At 36.0% G+C, this 20,810-nt stretch overlaps 1 protein-coding gene across 13 annotated transcripts in view; it reads right to left on the bottom strand.

Moving 5' to 3' along the window:
- SP100 (SP100 nuclear antigen) overlaps positions 1-20,810 on the bottom strand; it is a 136,951-nt gene that overhangs the window by 110,635 nt on the left and 5,506 nt on the right. For 11 of the 13 annotated variants that reach the window (XM_073020134.1, XM_038001405.2, XM_038001407.2 and 8 more), the window contains one exon: positions 20,113-20,187. The exons of the other annotated variants lie outside the window; for them this stretch is intronic. In XM_073020134.1, coding sequence (XP_072876235.1) covers positions 20,113-20,187 — 75 coding nt within the window. The remainder of the gene's footprint in view (positions 1-20,112; positions 20,188-20,810) is intronic. 13 annotated transcript variants of the gene reach the window in all.

Below are 20,810 nucleotides of genomic sequence, written 5' to 3'. Positions count from 1 at the left end.
AATCAGCAAGTTATGGTATGCAATTGTCAATAAAACAAAAAGCAAGACTGTTCCCATTTAACGTCAAATCAAAATTCAAGAAACAAGTCATGAGACAAATGTTTTACGGACATTGAAAAACAATTCACCTCCGGTTTTTGACTCTTTACAAAAAAATGGACAAAGTATACAGGCTCTGGATAAATTAATAAGAATGATTTAATATTTAATCTTATGACTTAAAAACAGAGAACACGGCTGGGCATGGTGCCTCATCCTGGTACTCCCAGCACTTCAGGAGGCTGAGGTGGGCGGATCATGAGGTCAGGAGTTCGAGACCAGCCTTACCAACATAGTGAAACCCCATTTCACTAAAAACACAAAAATTAGCCAGGCGTGGTGGTGCATGCCTGTAATCCCAGCTTCTCGGGAAGCTGAGGCAGGAGAATTGCTTGAACCTGGGAGGCAAAGGAGGCAGTGAGCCGAGATCGCATCTCTGTACTCCAGCCTGGGTGACAGAGCGAGACTCTGTCCCAAACAACAACAACAACAACAACAACAACAACAACAAAAACGGGAAAACACATATTTCTCAATATCCTTGAAATATATATCAATATTCAGCATAATCTTAGCCACAAAAGAAGTCTCAAAAAGTTATAATCACTAGAGGTGAAACAGACTTCATAAAGAAAATAAATTACTTAAGATTTTAGAAAACAAAAGAAAACACTGTGTTGGATCAAAGACGAAATAAAACTTGTAGTTAGAGGTTATTTAGAACCAAGAAGAAAGAGAAAACTAATGACAATGAGATTGAAAGAAACAAAAATAGCTCAACTTTAGAAAGTCTCTATAATTTTATATCAATAAGTAAAAGAGAAAACATATTTAAATATATTCACGAATGGGTTTAAAAGGGAATTTGATAAGTCCTAGCAGCTATTATTTTTAAAATTAAAACTCTTTATGAAATAAAAGCTAACACAACATGAAGTCTCTAAAATCAGCAAATATTATAGTAAACATTAATGGTGAAGTCATTTAAATAGAAAACAATATGGGGATGTCTACCATTATCACCATCTTTTACATATATATGTGTGTGTGTGTATACACATATACATATGTGTTCACATATACATATTTTAGAAGCTTTAGCTAATGCAATAGGATATGAAAATAAAATAATTGATAGAAATACTAAAATAGTGTACAATATGTTCTATAATTATATATGTAGGAAACCTAGAGACCTAATAAAATTCATAAGAACTAGAAAAAGAATTTACTGAGGAGTATATATTAGTCTGTTTTCACACTGCTATAAAGAACTGCTCAAGACTGGGTAATTTATAAAGGAAAGAGGTTTAATTGACTTAGTTCAGTGTGGTTGGATAGGCCGCAAGAAACTTACAATCATGGTGGAAGGGGAAGGGGAAACAAGGCACCTTCTTCACAAGGCAACAGGAAGGAGAAGTGCCAGGTGAAGGTGGAAGAGCCCCTTATACCATCAGATCTCATGAGAACTTACTCATTATCATGAGAATAGAATGGGCGAAATTGCCCCATGATTCAATTACCTCCACCTAGTCTCTCCCTTGACGCCTGGAGATTATGGGGATTACAATTCAAGCTGAGATTTTGGGTGGGGACACAGCCAAACCATATGAGAGTATGAATAGAAAATAGATATATAAAACTTATAGTTTTTATTTGGAATGACATACATTGAAAAAAACACTCAGAGTCAATAGCAAATACAAATATATATATTTATAAACATCTGAAAGGTATGAGACCTATATGAAGAAAACTATAAAAATCTTATTGAAGAAAATTAAATAAGATCTAAATAAACAGAGATTATGAAAGACCTCCAATTACAAAAAAGGTAGTAATTTTAAAACATCCATTATTCTGAAATTATTATGTAAGTATGGTGTACTTGCAACTCGGAACCCCATTAAAACTGGATAAAATATTCCTGCATTAGTTTGCTAAGGATAATGGCCTGCAACTCCATTCATGTCCCTGCAAAGGACATGATCTCATTCCTTTTTTATAGCTGCATAGTATTTCATAGTGTATATGTACCATATTTTCTTCCTCTAGTCTATCACTGATGGCCATTTAGGTTGATTCCATGTCTTTGCTATTGTGAATAGTGCTGACTGCATGTCCTCACTTATAAGTGGGAGCTAAATGATGAGAACACATGGACACATGAGGAGGAACAACACACACTTGGGTCTGTTGGAGGGCGGGGGCTGGGAGAAGGGAGAGGATCAGGAAGAAGAGCTAGTGAATGCTGGTCTTAACACCTGCGTGATGGAATGAATCACACAGCGAATCAGCATGGCACACTTTTGCCTATGTAGAACATCTGCACATCCTGCACATGTACTCCCGAACTTAAATAAAAGTTGGAAAAAAACCTGAGTCAAATAATGTAAATATTTAAATGACAGAACAAATATCTGAGTCAGACAAGAAAAATTTGAGAAGAGAGTAGTTAAAGGAAGATTTCTCTTAATAGGTTAAAATGTTTTTAAAAAGCAATACAGATATAAAAGAGTATAGAAAAGCATTTTCAATATATATGACAAAGGATTAATATATCTGATATTAATGGGCAAAGACTACAGTCTATTAATAAAAAGCAACAAATAGCCCCTCCAAAATGGACCTGAACAGGCAGCTTAAATATGAGGAAATGAAAATGTCTAATAAAGATGTGAATACATAAAAATTAAAACATCAATGAGAAACTATTGCTCACCCATTAGACTGGCAAACAGAATTTCATTAGCGACACTGTGTCACATGGGAGAAGATTCAGAGAAACAGACACTTACTCATCCCTGGTGTGAGCATGAATTACTACAGCCTTTTCAGAAAAGATTTGGCAACATCTACTAAATTTTAAGATATACTACAGACTGACCCAGCAGATCCACTTTTGGAATCTATCCTACAGAAATAAAAAGACAACATCCATCTTATAAAAACAAGAACTGCAGAACTTTCAATGCTCCCAATTTCTTCAAGAGTGAAAGACAGATCCTTACACTGTTCAAAGGGTCTGAAATGATACATCCTTTGCTCCTCTCCTTTTGCTCATGTCTGTCGGGCCACACTCACCTCTGCTGTTTCTTGACTATACCAGAGATTCTCCACCTTTAGGGACTTGATACTGGCTATTTTCTCTGCTTAGCACAGACACATACATCTATGTAGTGAACTAACTCCCCTGTCTCGTTTAGATCCTTGCTTCACTATCACCTTCTCAATGAGGCCTGCTTTGACCAACCTATCTAAAAATCACAATCACAATACCCCTAGCATGCCCCCATATTCCCAAGCCCTTAATCTGCCTCTATTTCTTTTTCTCATGCCCTCACTACTCCCTAATATGCCAAATGAATTACTTATTTATTTATTGTTTATTATATTCTTTATTGTCTCTTTTCTCCTAAAAAATATATATGCCATGAGGGCAGAGGTTTTGTCTGTTTTGTCCACTGACTTTTCTTGAGTATCTGATATATACAAGGTGTTCCATAAGTATTTGTTGACTAGATGCTCATAAATGCAAAATTTTTGTTGAAGAATTTGTTTTTACCAGCAAAAATCCCTCAACAATAACATATACTCCTAAACCTGAAAACAACCTAATTGTCTATTCAGCTGACTGGTTAAGTACATTACTGTAAATATACACTGTTGAACTATAACATAGCTATTTAATTCTAGTAATTTGGATAGATGGTCACAGTTTTGTTGTTCAATGAAAACATCATGTTTAGATCAATATATTATGGTCACATTTTTATAAAAATTAAAAAAGTCTTTCATTTGTATATAAAATTCAGAATAAATGTTAGGGAAGGCATGGAACCACTACACCCCAGGTGTTAACACTGGCTTAGTGGGCAGTTTCAGAGTTCTAACCAGGTCCCTTCAGATCTTTCTTTTACCATTTTTTAGGTAATATCAGAGAATAGAAATAATAGAGTAAACAGAATAAGACTTTTGAGTAAGTATATTTAATAACCACATAACTTATTATAAGTTATAATAATAATATTAATATTGAATAAGTTATGAATAATATTCAACCAACTAGGAAATTTAGAAATTTAAAAGTTGAGTTTGTAAATTCAAAAATAAAGGTAGGCAAAATAATAAAACATTTAAAAATAAATTGAACAAACAGAATGCAAGATTTGTAGGCTGAAAATGGCAAAATATTGCTGAGAGAAATTAAAGATCAAAATAAATAGAGATGCCCATGTTCATGTATTGAAAGACTCAATATGTTTAACATGGCAATTCTCTCCAAATTGATCTAGAGACACAATATGATTCCTATCAAAATCCCAAGTGGCCTTTTGCAGAAATTGAGAAGCTGATCCTAAAATTTACATGGAATTGCAAAGAACCCAGAATATCCAAAACAGTCTTGAAAAAGAAGAAAAAAGTTGGAAGACTTATACTTTGTGATTTCAACACTTCTTATAAAGCTGCATGAATCAAGACAGTACTGGCATAAATATATATAAACATCAATACAACAGAACTGAGAATGCTGAAATAAATCCTTAGGTTTTTGGTCAATTGATTTTCCACAAAAGTGCCAAGGCAATTAAATGAGGAAAAGATAGTCTTTTCAATCAAATAGTACTAGTACAACCGGATAGACACATGCAAAAATACGAAATTAGACCCTTACCTCACACCATATGCATAAATCAACTCAAAATGGATCATAGATCTAAATGTAAAAGCAGGGATGGCTTTATGGACATGCATCCTGTGCAGTCACAAAAGACTCTGTGCTTAGTTTAGTGTCTGCTTTCACTGTTTGGAAATCCTTAATAATTTTTGAACAAGGATTCCCCCCCCATTTTCATTTTTCACTGGGTTCCTCAAATTATGCAGTAGTCTTGTAAAACAGCAAAAATCATAAGACTTTTGGAAGAAAACACAGGCAAAAATCTTTGTGACTTTAGGTAAGACAAAGAATTAGCTACAACAAAAGTATAATCCTTAAAAGAATAAATAAGTTAAAATGTAACAAAATTTAAATCTTTTGTGCCTCAAATATACCATAAAGAGAAAGAAAAGATTAGTCACAGTATGAGAGAAAACATTAGCCAATCATATTTTTAATAAACTACTTGTATTCAGATATGCAAAGAATTCTGACAACTTAATATGAAGACAAGCCAATTAAAAATGGACAAATGATTTGAATAGATATTTCTCCAAAAGACATGTGAAAAATAAAAACATGAGAAAAGATGTTCAGTATCATTAGTTATTAGAGAAAAGCAAAATCAAACCACAACAAAATACCAAAATAAATCCACTGGAATGACTACAAAGACATAAAATAACAAGTTTTAGCAAAGATGTGGAAAAACTGGAACCTTATACATTGCTGTAAAATGGTCTTTTGGAAACAATGTAAGACAGATTTTAAAAAAGTGAAACATAATGCTACTATAGAACCCAATAATTTCACTCCTAAATATCTACCTAGAAATGAAAATGTATATCCACACAAAGGCTTGTATGCAAATACTCAAGACAGCATTATTCATAATAGTTAAAAAATAAAAACAATCCAAATTTCCATTGACTGGCAAATGAAAAAAATACCATTGATAGAGCCATATAAAGGAATACAATTCATCAATAAAAAGGAATGAAATATAAATACATGCTAAAACATGGATGAACTTCAAAAATATTACATTCAATGAAATAACCCAGATATAAAAGACCATATATGATCCATTTACATGAAATGTCCAGGAAAGGGAAAACTACAGAGATAGAAAGTATATTGGTGGTTGCCTAGGGCTGGAGAATAGGAGCAGGAATTGATCCCAAATAGTCATGAAGAAGCTTTTAAGGGTAGTGAAAATATTCTACACTTGGATTGTGATGATGGTTGCAGAACTCTGTAAGTCTGTTAAAAATCATTGAGATACACACTTAAAACGGGAGAATTTTACAGTATGTAAATTATACCTCATTAAAGCTGTTAAAAAATAAAGTTGGGTGTGCAGAATAGACCCAGTTGAAGAGTAACTTAGTGAGTCACATTTTTCTTTCTGGAATATAGCTGGGGGGAAAGATATGGAAAATGTGAAAAAAGAAGGTTTTTCTTTTGCATAAGATGTTTCGACATTCTGCCAAAGGGAATTCCAGAAGAGAATAGAAAGAATGAGAATAGGAAAATCAAATTTAAAAAAGTTTTCCAGAGCTGAAACTAGAACCTTAGATTTAAAAGGCACATCCAGGATGGGATGTCACTAAGATGGCAGAATAGGAGGTTTCTGGCTTTAGTCTCTCTCCCAGAAAGAGTCATTAGCAACTATCCATAGACAAGGATGCCTTTGTGAAAATTTCAGAACCCAAGAGAGGCTGAACTACCTCCCTTGGACCACAAAACCTGAGAATAACCACATTAGAAGGGGAAGAGGAATGGTTTCACTTTCCTCCCCAGGAGGAAAGTGCTCCTCCCCTAGGCTGGCACAGTGCCACACCAAGAGGTTTTCCCTGAGCCTAAGGTTTCTCCAGTGGGGAGCCTAAGGAGGACACCCAGCTTCCCTGGCATTCTGGGCTGCTTCTTAGGAGGCCCAATTCTGTCTTGCCTCATGGGAAACAAACGGGAAATCAGTGGGACTGGACCACCTGGGTTTGATTAGAAATGAAGAAGTGAGGGCAAGGCTCACAGTGGCCAATGCATAGATCATCATGCTGGTACTGTGCTCCTGATATCAGCACCCTATCAGAGAGCTCAACCAGCAGCTCTGTCCACCTGCAGAGGCAAGCTGGTGGCCCTATTTGGCCAGGCAGCACGGTCAGCAGTTCTAACTAGCTTGGGTGCCTAGCCAGCAGCCCAGTCCATCTAAGGTGTTTAGGTTTCTGTCTTGCCTGACCAGGGAATCCCCCAAAGAGATTCTGCTCAGCCTCAAATCCTAGCATATGTCTTTTTCCAGGCAGGTAATCAAGCCAGCCACCCTGCCTAACTACAGAGTATGGTCTCTAGCCCTGCTATGGTCTCTAGCCCTGCTAACAAATTGAGACCCTGCCCAGGTGCAAAGCCCAGCCAATGACCTGCATGGGCAGGAAACCAAACCAATGACCTCTCTCAATGGTGGGCACAGCTTTGGGGCCCCAAGCAACCAGAGATCCCAGCCTGTGGCCATGCCCAGGCAGGGAGTAGAACCAGTCACCCTGTCCAAATGTAGAACATAGCCTGTGGTCCTACCCGATCACACAGCCCAGCCAGTGACACTTCTGAACTGTGGGGCACAACTTGCAGCCTTGCCTGACCAGGGATTCCAGAAATTTCTGCTACCTGACTGATAAGCCCAGCTTGCAGCAAGGACCTAAAGGTGGGGCATATTCTGTGGTCCCACTGAATCTGGGCACCTGGTAGCAACTGTGATAAACTTTGAAGCACAGCAAGTGGCCCTGTTCTGGAGAATAACTAATACAGTGGCACCACCCAACTGTGGAACACAGTCTTCAACTCTGCCTAATCACAGAGCCCAGCCTGTGATCACACCTAACAGTAGGTTAAGGCCTTGTCCCATCTTAGAGCCTGGCCATTAGCTGCTGCCCAACAAAAGGGTCCAGTCAAAACTTCCAAACAACCATAGAGACAAGCAGTGGCCTTATCCAATCTCAGACCACAGGCAATGATCTGGCCCAGCAAGAGATCTCAACAGAAAGCTCTGCCTGTCCATGGATGCTACCAGCTGACCTGTCCAGAACTCCAGGCTGGACTGACTAGTGATGGGCTTTCCCTGCCAAAACAAACTTGTAAAGCCTGGAAGAGGTTATTATTTCCTCAAATGTGCAGACACCAATGATAGGATGCAAGGATCATAAAGAATCAGGAAAAAATAATACCACTAAAATAAACTAACATGCTCTAATAACTGACTCTAAAGAAATAATGATCTATGAACTTACTGACAAAGAATTCAGAATAATTCTCTTTAAAAAGTTCAGTGAACTATAAGTAAAAGCTCATAGACAACTCAACAAAATTAGAAAACAATATATAAACAAAGTTATAATGCCAGAAAGGAACAGGAACCATTTTTAAAAGCCAGAAATCCTAGATCTGAAAAATACAATGACTGGATGGAAAAATTTAATAGAGAGCTTTAACAGCTGACTCATTCAAGCAGAAGAAAGACTAAATGAACTCAAAGATAGGTCATTTGATATTATTTACTCAGAGGAGCAAAAATAGCAAAGAATAAAAATGAGTTTAAAAAACCCTATGGGATTTATTGGACACCATCCAGTAAAACAACATGTAAATTATGGGAATTACTGAAGGAGAAGAGAGAAAATGAACAGAAAGTACATTTAGAGAAGTAATGGCTGGAAACGTCCCACATTTGGGGAGAAAAATGAACATCTAGATTCATTCGGCCCAAAGGTGCCCAAACAGATTGAACAAGAAACTTTGACACCAAAATATTATAATTAAATTATTAAAAGATAAAGACAGAATATTTTGAAAGCAGCAAGGAAAGTATAACTCATTATGTATAACAGAGCCCTCATAAGACTAGCAGTGAATTTCTCAGCAGAAACGTCCTCTCAGCCCAGGAGAGATTAGGGTGATATATTCAAAATGCTGAAAGAATAGAAACTCTACTGACCAAGAATGTTATACCTGGTAAAGCTGTCCTTCACAAGAGAGATAAAAACCTTCCCAAACAAGCAAAAGCAGAAGAAGTCCAACATCACTAGACCTGTCTTACAAGAAATGCTAGAGGGAGTTCTTCAAGCTGAAATGAGATGGTACTAATTCACAACATAACAATATATAAATATACAAAACTTCACCAGTAAAGGTAAATATATAGTGAAAGTCAGAAACCTCTAATGTTATAATGATTGTGCATAAGTCATTTTCAATTCTGGTATAAAAGTTAAAAAACAAACTATTAAAAATAATTATATCTATAGCAATTAATATAGTTGGCTCCATGTCACCACCCAAATCTCATGTTGAATTGTAATCCCCAGTGTTGGAGGAGGGCCCTGGTGGGAGGAATTGGATCATGGGGATGGATTTCCCCCTTGCTGTTCTTGGGACAGTGAGTGAATTCTTATGAGATCTAGTTTAAAAGTGTGTAGCACTTCTCCCTTCACTCTCTTTCTCTCCTGCAGCCATGTGAAGATGTGCTTGCTTCCCCTTCACCCTTTCACCATGATTGTAAGTTTTCTGAGGCCTCCCCAGCCATGCCTCCTGTATAGTCTGTGGAACTATGAGTCAACTAAACCTCTTTTCTTTATAAATTACACAGTCTCAGGTAGTTCTATTTTTTTTTTTTTTTTTTTTTTTTTTTTTTTTTTTTTTGAGGCAGAGTCTTGCTTTTGCTCTGTCAACCAGGCTGAAGTGCAACGGTGCTATCCTGGCTCACTGCCTCCTGGGTTTAAGTGATTCTCCTGCCTCAGCCTCCCAAGTAGCTGGGACTACAGGCACATGCCACCACACCTGGCTAATTATTGTATTTTTAGTAGAGACAGGGTTTCATTATGTTGACCAGGCTGGTCTCAAACTCCTGACCTCAGGTGATCCACCCACCTCGGCCTCCCAAAATGCTGGGATTAGAGGCGTGAGCCACTGTACCTAGCCTCAGGTAGTTCTTTAAAGCAGTGTGAGAATGGACTAATACAGTAATTTGTTATTGGACACAAAATATAAAAAATATGTAAATTGTAACATCAATTGATTGAAATGTGAGAGAGAGGAGAAGTAAAAGTATAGAGTTCTGCATGTGATTGAAGTTGTTGGTTTAAAATAGGATGGTATAGCTATAAAATATTTTATGTAAGCCTCATAGTAACCACTAAGTAGAAACCTGTAGTAGATAAATAAGAGAAAGGAATCAAAGTATATTGTTTCAAAAGTGATTAAATCACAAAGGAGGGCAACAAGAAAAGAAAGAAAAAAGGTACTACGAAGCAGTCAGAACACAATTAACAAAGTGTAAGTTCTTACCTATCAAACAAATAGTAAGTTCTTACCTATCAATAAATGGATTAAATTATCTAATCAAAAGAAATAGAGTGACTGAATGGATTTAAAAAAACCCACAAGATCAAACAATATGCTGCATATAAAAGTCTCATTTTAGGCTGGGTGCAGTGGCTCACACATGTAATCCCAGCACTTTAGGAGGCCTAAGCAGATGATCACTTGAGGTCGGGAGCTCAAGACGAGCCTGGTCAACATAGTGAAACCCCGACTCTACCCAAAATATAAAAATTAGTTGGGTGTTGTGGCAGGTACCTGTAATCCCAGCTACTCGGGAGGCTGAGGCAGGAGAATCGCTTGAACCTGGGAGGCAGAGTTTGCAGTGAGCCAAGATAGCACCACTGCACTCCAACCTGGGTGACAGAGTGAGACTCTGCCAAAGGAAAAAAGAGAGAGAGAGAGAGACTCGTTTTAGCCCTAAGAACACAAGTAGGCTGAAGGTGAAGGGATGAAAAAAGATATTCCATGCAAAAAGTGACCAAAAGAAAGCAGAGATGAATATATTTATACTAAATGAAATATACGTTAAGTAAAAAATGGCCACAAGAGATACAGACGATCAATATATAAAGATAAAGGTGACAGTTCATCAAAAGGATACAACAACTGTAAATATTTTTGCATACAGCACTGGAACTTCTAAATAACTAAAGCAAATACTAACAGAACTGAAAAAAGAAAGAAACAGCAATACAATGTTAGTAGGAGACTTTAAAACTCTACCCTCAATAATCATAGATCAATCAGACAGAAAAATATAGGGAAACATTGATCTCGAACCAGACTTTAGATCAAATAGACCTAATGAACATATACAGAACATTTCATTCAACAGCAGCAGAATACACATTCTACTTCAGTGTACATGAAACATTCTCCAGTAAAAAAAAAACCATGTGTTAGGCCACAAAAGAAGTCTTAACAAATTCAAAAGTGAAATCATATCATGTGTCTTTCCTGGCCACAATATTATGAAACTAGAAATCCATAATAGTAGGAAATTTGAAGAATTCATAACTTCTGTACACAATATATCAATAATGTAAGGTGTTAAACAACACATTCCTGAATAACCAATAGGTCAAAGAAGAAGCCAAAAAGGTAACTTATAAATATCCTGAGGCAAACAAAAATGAAAACACAATATAGCAAAACTATGGAATGCAGTAAGAGCAGTTCTAAGAGGCAAGTTTATAGCTATAAATACCTACATTAGGAAAAATATCTTAAATCATTTAACTTTACAGTTGATGAAGAAAGATAAGGTAAACCCAAAGTTAGCAGCAGAAGGGAGAAAATAATGTAGATTAGAGCAGAAACAAATAGGGAATAGGAAAACAATAGAAAAGATAAAGAAAACTCAGAATTGGTTCTTTGAAAAGATAAACAAAATTAGCAAATCTTTCACTAAACTAACCAAGTTAAAAAAGAGACAAGACTCAAGTAAACTTATAAATGACAGAGGAAACATTACAACTGATAACATGATAATACAAAGAATCATGAGACTACTATGAACAATTATACATCAACAAATTGGATAACCTAGAAGAAATAGGCAAATTCCTAGAAATACACAATCTATCAAAACTGAATCCTGAAAAAACAGATAATCTAAACAGATCAATAATGAGTAAAAAGATTGAATAAGTAGACAACTTTCCATTAAAGAAAAACCAGTTGGCTATGCTAGTGAATTCTACCAAACATTTAAGAAGAAACTAATACCAATCCTTCTAAAACTCTTCCAAAAAAAAAATTAAGAGCAAGGAACACTTCCAAACTCATTTTATGAGCATTACCTTGATACCTAAGCCAGATTAGAACACTACAAGAAAAAAAATTGCAGGCCATTCCCCCTGATATACATAGATGGAACAATTATCTACAAAACACTACCAAACCAAACCAAATTCAACAGTACGCTAAAATGATCACTTATCACCATCAAGTGGGATTCATCCCTGGGATGCAAGGATGATGCAACATGTAAATCAATAAAGGTGTTGTGCAACATTAACAGAATGAAGGACAAAAATCATATGAACATTTTCATAGATGCAGAAAAAGGATTTGAAAACTTCAACATCCTTTCATGATAAAAAAAAAAAAAGTTTAACAAATTGGGTATAAATGAAATATACCATAAAGGCCATGTATGACAAGCCCATTGCTAGATTAGACTCAGATTGAGAAATCTAAAAAAGGTGAATCATAGAAACAGAGTCAAATAGCAGTTGCCAAGGGCTGGGAAATGGGAGGAATGGGAAAATGTTAGTTAAAGGGCACAGACTTTCAGTTATAAGATGGATAAGTTCTGGGAATTTAATGTGTAGAATGGAAACTATAGTTAACGATAATGTATTACATACTTGAAATTTGCTAAGAGAGTAGATCTTAAATATTCTCATCACACACACACAATGGTAACTATGTGACATGATGGATATGTTAACTAACTTGATTGTGGTAATTATTTCACAATATAAACATGAAATCATTATGTTGTACACCTTCAATGTATACAATTATACCTCAATAACACCAAAAAAAAAGGTAATCACAGCTAAATATTTTAACCTTAGGAGACTTTTAATTCAAGCAATTATATCATGGTCTGTGTTCCTAAAGCACTGGATTGTCTTTACACATTTAGATGATTTCTGTAGGATGACAGATGTGGCTGCATTATGCCCCTACAGCCATAAAACTTCCCTGGGGAAACCTCCCACTCCCATCATGAACCTGACACCACAGCAGTTCCAAATTAACCATATTTAAAGAAAATGCTGGCACCCCAACTGGGAATTGCTCACTGATTACCCAGAAAATCCCCCCCTTTTTTTTTTGAGATGGAGTCTCACTTTCTTGCCCAGCCTGGAGTGTAGTGGTGCGATCTCGGCTCACTACAACCTCCACCTCCCGTTTTCAAGCAATTCTCCCTGCCTCAGACTCCTGAGTAGCTGGGATTACAGGTGCCTGCCACCATGCCCAGCTAATTTTTGTATTTTTCAGTAGAAATGTGGTTTCACCATGTTGGCCAGGCTGGTCTTGAACTCCTGACCTCAGGTGATCCATCTGCCTCGGCCTCCCAAAGTACTGGGATTACAGGTGTGAGCCACTGCACCCAGTCAATCCCTCCCCTTATGATGGAATATTCCATGCTTTCATTATGCTTATCCATATAGCATGTGAGCTCTGGCCAGGTTGGGCATGGCTCATTCTTTTGAGCACACTTGCATTCCTCTCTTGAGTGTGTATTTGCTTTTGCTCTGCAATATTCTTTACTTTCACTTTGGTCTGGCCTTCAAATTCTTTTCTGGGGCAAAGACAAGAACCTGTACCGGCCTGCTGACAGCACCATTATTAATACCGTCATTTTACAGGGAAGAAACAAGGCTTGCCCCATCTCTACATGCATGCAGTGGTAGAGCTGGACTTCACACCACCCTTCCCCAACCATCCTAGTGTTGATCCTCCCTGCTCCTACCCTCTCTACTATCTGGCTTTAGTTACTACACTCTTAATCATTGCACTATATTGCCTTTCAAATGTGGTGAAGCCTCAAAACTGACTATGCACTAGGCCACAAGAGAAACAACAATAGACTCTCACAAATGGAAATCTTAAGGAGCACATTTTCTAACCACAATGTAATAGGATCAGAGGGAGCAACCGAAGGACAGGGGACGACTTCCCCAACTCATTCCACTGAGAAATTTTAAAAGCTGCCTCCAAACACTTCTTAAGTTAACTAGGAAATCAAAATCAAAATAACAAATGGCTAAGAAATAAACTCCAATGAAAACACCATATATTATAAAGGCCAAACATTTCCAAGGTGCCACAGAGGTGAACATTCATGGCCTAAAATGCATTTATTAGAAAATAGGAAACACTGACAGGTAAGTTAAGTTTTAAACCAATGTATTAGAAACAGAACACAAGGTAATCCCCTCAACAAAGGAGAAGTAAAGAATTAGGAAAGAAAATATACAGAAAAATATAATAAAGAAAAGCAAGATTTAATTAAACCTCAAACAGAAAATAAGAGTAGTGGATCAATAAAACCAAAAGGTGGTTCATTGAAAAGACCAACAAAATGGAAAGATTGATCAAAAAATCAAGGAAAAAACAATAATAAACAATGGGAGGAATAGGAAAAAGGAAACGTCTTCAGAGAAGGAAAGGATTAAAACTTTATACAAGAAATTCCTATACAACTTTCTATCAATAAGGAGAGAATCTAGGAAAATAGTTACTTTTTAGGACAATATAAACGATCAAAACTGGCTCAAAGGTCAGCATAAGAACTAAAAATAATAGGAGAAATGCGTAATATACTTCCAGAACTTGGAAATGCATAATATACTTCCACAGACATCAGTTTAAAATAATTTAATGGACAATTTTCTGCAATCTTTCAAGGAACAGATGATGTCTGTACTAAACAAACCATTCTAATACATAGATGTCTGTATTAAACAAACCATTCTAATACATATACGTGCATATATATATATATTCAAAATTTCAGTCACCCCCAGTTATTTCATGAGGCTGCTATAGTTCTGCTATTGATTCCAGACAAATACAAAATAGAAATGAAAATTGTAGGTCACAAAGTTGCTTATAAACACATGAGGTAAAATCCCACGATAAAATATAAATAAATCCAAACCGGGAGTGGATGAAAGAGTCATATGGCATGACCATGTAGGTGTTATCTCAGGGATTCCAGGAAAGGTCACATTAGAGAACGAATCTATGCATTTGGTTAAGCCTGGCAGGTTGAACACACCTGCATTCATCTGTGTTCCTTCTGAAATCCCATGAAACCACCTATGAGGGAGAGTTAGAGGTAGAAAAGAAGCAAAGATCAGGGAACAGGAAAGGGCATCAAGCAAGAGATAACCAAACATTTTGGAAGATAGGTGCCTATGTGGTAGCTAATTTCACAGAATGAAAATAAAAATCCTGATTACTTGCTTAGGGGAAGCTGACAAGGAGTAAACCAGTGTACACTTTTGAACTCTGGAAGTTGTCAGGAATTAGTGGCACCATTCCTTCAGAAGGTGAGTTGGAAAATGAAAAATCGAAATAAGGTACAGTCAATGAGAGGCATTCCTTGCACAGAGCTCCTAATCAAATTTTTAGTGTCTGATTCTTAAATGTGAATGGTTACCCAATGGACACTTGATGAATTCTTTCAGAACAAGCAAATAATGGAGCAGGAGCTGGGAAGGAAACCTGGAAGGAACTAACACTTAAAACAATCTTGGAAGAAACATGAAATTTTAAAAATTATCATCCTCATTATTAGAGAGAAAATTTTTGATTTCTTGAAACAACAAGAAGATGCTATAAAAGATAGCCAACTTTCCAAAAGAGCTTTTGGAAATTAAAAATATAATGGCAGAAGTTTTGTAATCACTAGAAGGAATGAAGATCCTCAGAAAATGTCATAGAGGGTAGATTCAAGAAAAGAAGACATACAAGATTTTCAAGAAAAAAACAGGGAGTCTCTAGAGGATCAATCTAGAAAACCTAACATCCAACTAACAAGAATTCCAAAAGATAAAAGAGAGAGATAAAGCAGAAGGGAGAAAAGTAATCAAATAATATCACAAGCAAAATGATCAGAATTGAAATAAAGTTGTCCATTTGAAAAGGCCCTGAAGAGCAAAGCACAACAAATGAATTTAACACTCATATCAAGGCAAACCATCATGAAATTCTAGAATCAAGGGATTAAAAGGAAGAGCCAGAAAGTTTCAGAGAGGCAAAATAGGTGACATAGAAAGACAGGATCAAGAATCACAACGGCATCAGGCTTCCTATTAGCAATGCCAGAAGTTGCAAGACAGTGAACTAAATTAATTTCCAAACTCTGCATTTATACTTAACAAATATTTATGCAGTTGTGAGGATTAAGGATAAAATTTTTTTCCAGACATATACAATTTATATATATACACACACACACACACATATATATATACACATACACACACATATATATAGTGTCAATTAAATCCCAGTAAGGTAGGTTATCTCTCTCTCTCTCTCAATCTCTCTCTCTCTCTCTCTATATATATATATATATATATATATGTAAAAAACAAAATATACAATATACAAAATATTTTTTATATATATAGAGAGAGCGACAGAGAGAGAGAGAGAGAGAGAGAGAGAGAGAGATACATCTTCTATGAGCTCTTAGTCAGGAGGCTACTGGATAATGTGGTAAACCAAAATGAGATAGTAAAGCAAGAAAGAGGTATACGTGTAATCCACAAAACAAGACCCAACACAGGAGAGATGTCAAGCTTCAGAAGGTCAGCCTTGGAAACTGAAACTAACCAGAACTGATGGAATCAGGAGAATGAATAATTCCAGGAGGGCTTCCCCAAGAAAGTAAAATGGAATTGATAAATAACCCAATGTGTCTCACTGTACTGAGAAGAATTTTAGAATTCTGCAGAGTGCTTGGGAAGAATTCATAGTGAGGATACAGAAAATCCAAGCAAATATATAAGAGGGCAATAGTTATTTGCGGGGGTTGGGGGGGATGTTGCACAGGAAAGGAAATGTAATTATAATACAGTAGATGACTTGGTTGTGAACAACATTTAAATAGTCATCATAATGGTAACACTGATTACTGATGAACCTGCAACTGTGATGTATTATGAGAATGGACACGGAATGAAAAGGAGTGTTACGGAAAAAGTCGTCATCTTCTGTCCTATTATGTGAACAAATTAATGTCTGAAACTCGAAAAATTACAAAGAGCTGTATCAGCATATCATTTCAAATTACAGAAGCAAATACAAAAGGAAGAGCCAAAAAGCTGAAGATAATCCATTTGGGAAACTGGACATGGACTGGGAAGATGGCAGAAAGAACTAGTTGTGTTTGTGAAGGCCTTATCAACTGATACTTTAAGCTATATATATGTTTTACTTTGGTGAAATTAATAACTCAATTCATAAAATGTTTCAATATAATTTACTCTTGATGAAACAGATTAAAAGAGAAAAAATGATACAATTCTCAAAGATTCTTTAGTAGGCATTTGATAAATATCCTATACACAGGTCTGATTAAAAAAAATAACTTTTAGTAAACCAGAGCCAGCAGAAAATGTCCTTAACTTGAAAAAAGGTATCTATCAGAAAGCCTCAATATAAACATTATAAGTATTCCCCTCGAACTCAGGAACAAAGCTAAAATGCTCAGTTTTACTGTTACTATTCAGTATTACACTGGCAGTCCTGGCTAATGCACTAAGGCAAAAGAGAAAGAAAAAAGTAAGATAGAAAAAGAAAAGTATACGGTAAAAGTATAAATTCTGAAAAAGAGGAGACAAAACTTCTACTATTTTTGAAGATGTAATTATTTCTCCAGAAAGACACGAGACAATATTAAGAGGGAGAAGACCACTTAGTAAGACTCCTAAGCACAAGATCTGGGAACTCAAATCAATAGATTTCCCTTATGCCTACAAGAAATAACTAGAAAATGTAACAGGAAAATGAATTCCTATTTACAAATACAATTTTAAAATGCCTAGCACTAAAGTGACTCCACAGGGTCCCAAGTTCAAAGAATCATGAATAGATGGAGAGAGATGCTATGTTTCTAACTGGGGTCATTCAGGGTTTTTTAAAAAACATAAATTCTTCTTAAATTTATCTGTTCATTTAGTGTCTCTCAATTGAATCCCAATAAGGTAGGCTACAGAACACTACCTATAAAATCATAGTAACTAAAACATTTCAGTATTGAAACAAGAATGAAAAATAGAACCATGGATCAGAACATGGGTCACCAATGCAAATTCATACATAAAATTTAGTACACTAGTTCCCTTGTACCCACAGGGGATGCTTCCAGGAGCCCCAGTGGACGCTTGAAACTGCAGATAGTACCAAACTCTGGACATACTATGTTTTACCCTATCTATACATAAATAAGGCACAATAAAAGATTAATAACAATATCTAATAATAAAGTAGATCAACTATAACAATGTATTATACTAAAAATTATGTAAATGTGGTTTCTTTTCCTTTCTCAAAACATCATACTGTAGATATTAACAACCTCAGCATATTATCTTTTTCTTTCAGGAAATTTCACATTTTCACCTAAAGGAAGTGCTTGACGGCTTCTCTTTGGCATATCTGAATTGCCAGCATCAATCTTCTTGTGCTTTGGGGCCATTATTGACTAAAATAAGGGTTCCTTGAACACAAGCTCTGTTATACCAGGACAGTGGATCTGATCACCAGGACAGCTACTCAGGGACTCATCGGCTGGTAGTGTCAACATTGTGGATACCCTGGATAAATGGATGGTTCACATCCTGGGCAGGATGGAGAGGGACAGCATGAGATTTCATCACACTCCTCGGAATGCGAAGTATCTTAAAACTCATGAATTATTTTCTGGAATTTTGCATTTAATGTTTTTGGACCAAGTTTTACTGCAAGTAACTGAAATTAGTAAAACCATTGATAAGGGAGGAGTACTTTAGTTAATAATGGCATAAAAATATCAAATACCTACAAAGGAATCTAGCAACCTTTCTCTCTGAAGGGCAAAACCTTCAGAGAGAAAAATACAAATTTTAATAGGAAATATGTTTAAAGTAATAATATACATACACCATATTCACGAGATGGAAGTCATAATATTATAAAGATGTCCGTTCTCTTCAAACTGATTCATAGATTGAGTGCAGTTCCACACAAAATCTCAAGATTTTGACAGGTGAATTTGGGAGTCTAAGACATTCTGGAGGAAGAGGAAGAGATTTGCTCCCTCAGATGTCAAGAGTTCCTGGGAAGCTGCCATCACTGTGGCAGCGTGGTACTGGCATAAGGAGGGGCTGTCACAGGCCAAGGACAGAGAAGAGAGAACACAGAAGCACACCCTACCTCTATACTCCCCAAAAGGGTAGCACTGCGAATCAGGAGGGAAAAGGATAATTTCATCAATTCATGGTGTCCTCAGAAAAACTGATAAGAATCAAAACAAAGACTTCAAACTGTAGCTCAGACAAAAACCAATTTGATCTTAGATAAAACAGGAAATGTAAAAAAAAAACAAGTTCATTCAGATTGTGACTAAGCAAGCGGGAAGTTTGGGGTGACCTGCCTGGGCTGAGCCTGGCTAGAGGAGCTGTAAAGCCACCACAGGCACACGGAACACAAGATCAGACAGAATCAGTCTGGAAAAATAACTAAGAGACAATAAGGAGAATATCCCAAAGTTCTTAACAGCACAGGCAAACCTAAATAAAGCAAGACTGTGAAGATTGAATGGCAAGAGGTTATGGAGCTTGCAGAGGTCTAGAAACAAATTAAGATCCCTCCTCAAAAATAAACACTCAATTTTTAAAAAATTGGAAATGATAAGAAGCAAGAAACCTATTCAAAGGTAATTGTCATGGAGGAAAAGTTCGAGAAAACTATTATGAACACAAAGTAAAAAACTGAAAAGATGAAAGCATAGGGGCAAATAAAAGCTGTGAAGGCTACAGTGGCTCCAGTGTAAGAATATTTCTGTTTAAAAATCCAAAAAATTTTCAGAGATCTCAGAGGAGGAACTCTTCCTGGAATAACGGTAGTAGCGAATCTGCCACCTTCACACAGGAACAAGTGTCAAAACTGACAGTGCTCACGGAAGTTGTCAGCATCACCTCATTTATAACAAGGGTGAATCTATCTTAACAAATCCATATCACAGGAGGCTTATATGTTAAATTTTAAGCTTTAATAAGATAAAAGTCACCATATACAAAGGTCATGGACAAGAAAAGTATATTTATACTTATAGAATATTTAGTGAATTCTCCCATATCATGAAAAAAAAAAAAAGGACAAACACCTCAATGGAATCATATTGGCAAAAAATAAACAAGCAATTTATAGAAGAGGGAATTTAAATGGCCAAGAAACATGAAAAGCTGTTCAATTTTCCACATTGTAAGGAAAATACAAATTAAAACAAGATGTAACTCTTCATTCATCACCTTTGCAAACCGTGGCTGTGTGCAGGAAGATGGTTCGTCTCATTTGCTATTGGTGAAATACATTCATTCAGACTCCTAGAAAGACAATTTGGCAGGACCAAGTAAATAACTGGACCCTGTGCCTCAATAATTCCATTTTTAAGGTTTAGAGATAAGTTAAATACTTGTATAGATGTAAACCCCCCCAAAACAAATCATTGTTATGATAGCTTATTGGTAAATGTGAACAGTTTAAAAACAACCTAAATGTCCTTTAACTGGAGAATAGTTAAATAATTATCATATATCAATTCTATGGAATAGCATGTATAAAAAGAATGACGCAGATCTTTATGTATTAAGGTTAAAAGATCTCTTAAGTTTTCCACTATTAAAATAAGTAAACATGCAAAATGCAGATTAGCACATGCAATGTAATTTATTACAAAACAAGGACATAAGTTATGTATTTACAAAAAATGCATTAGATACATAAATGCATAGAAAAACATAAGAAAAGCCGTGCCCAAGACTCTTCACAGGACTGGGAAGGGAAGCTACAAGAATGGGTGAGTAGTAAAGATGACTTTTTCCTTATTATACTTCTCCACTGTTTTAAATTTAATGAACAATAATGTATAGTGTATTTCTTTTGTATTAAAAAATTTAAAAGATTAAGTAATGTTATTTCTGAATTCATTACTAGAGAAAAGATAGGA

Source organism: Chlorocebus sabaeus, chromosome 10, assembly GCF_047675955.1.
Source record: "Chlorocebus sabaeus isolate Y175 chromosome 10, mChlSab1.0.hap1, whole genome shotgun sequence".
NCBI lineage: Eukaryota > Metazoa > Chordata > Mammalia > Primates > Cercopithecidae > Chlorocebus > Chlorocebus sabaeus.
The sequence above is the reverse complement of the archived record's forward strand: the minus strand, read 5'-3'. Positions and strand labels throughout refer to the sequence as shown.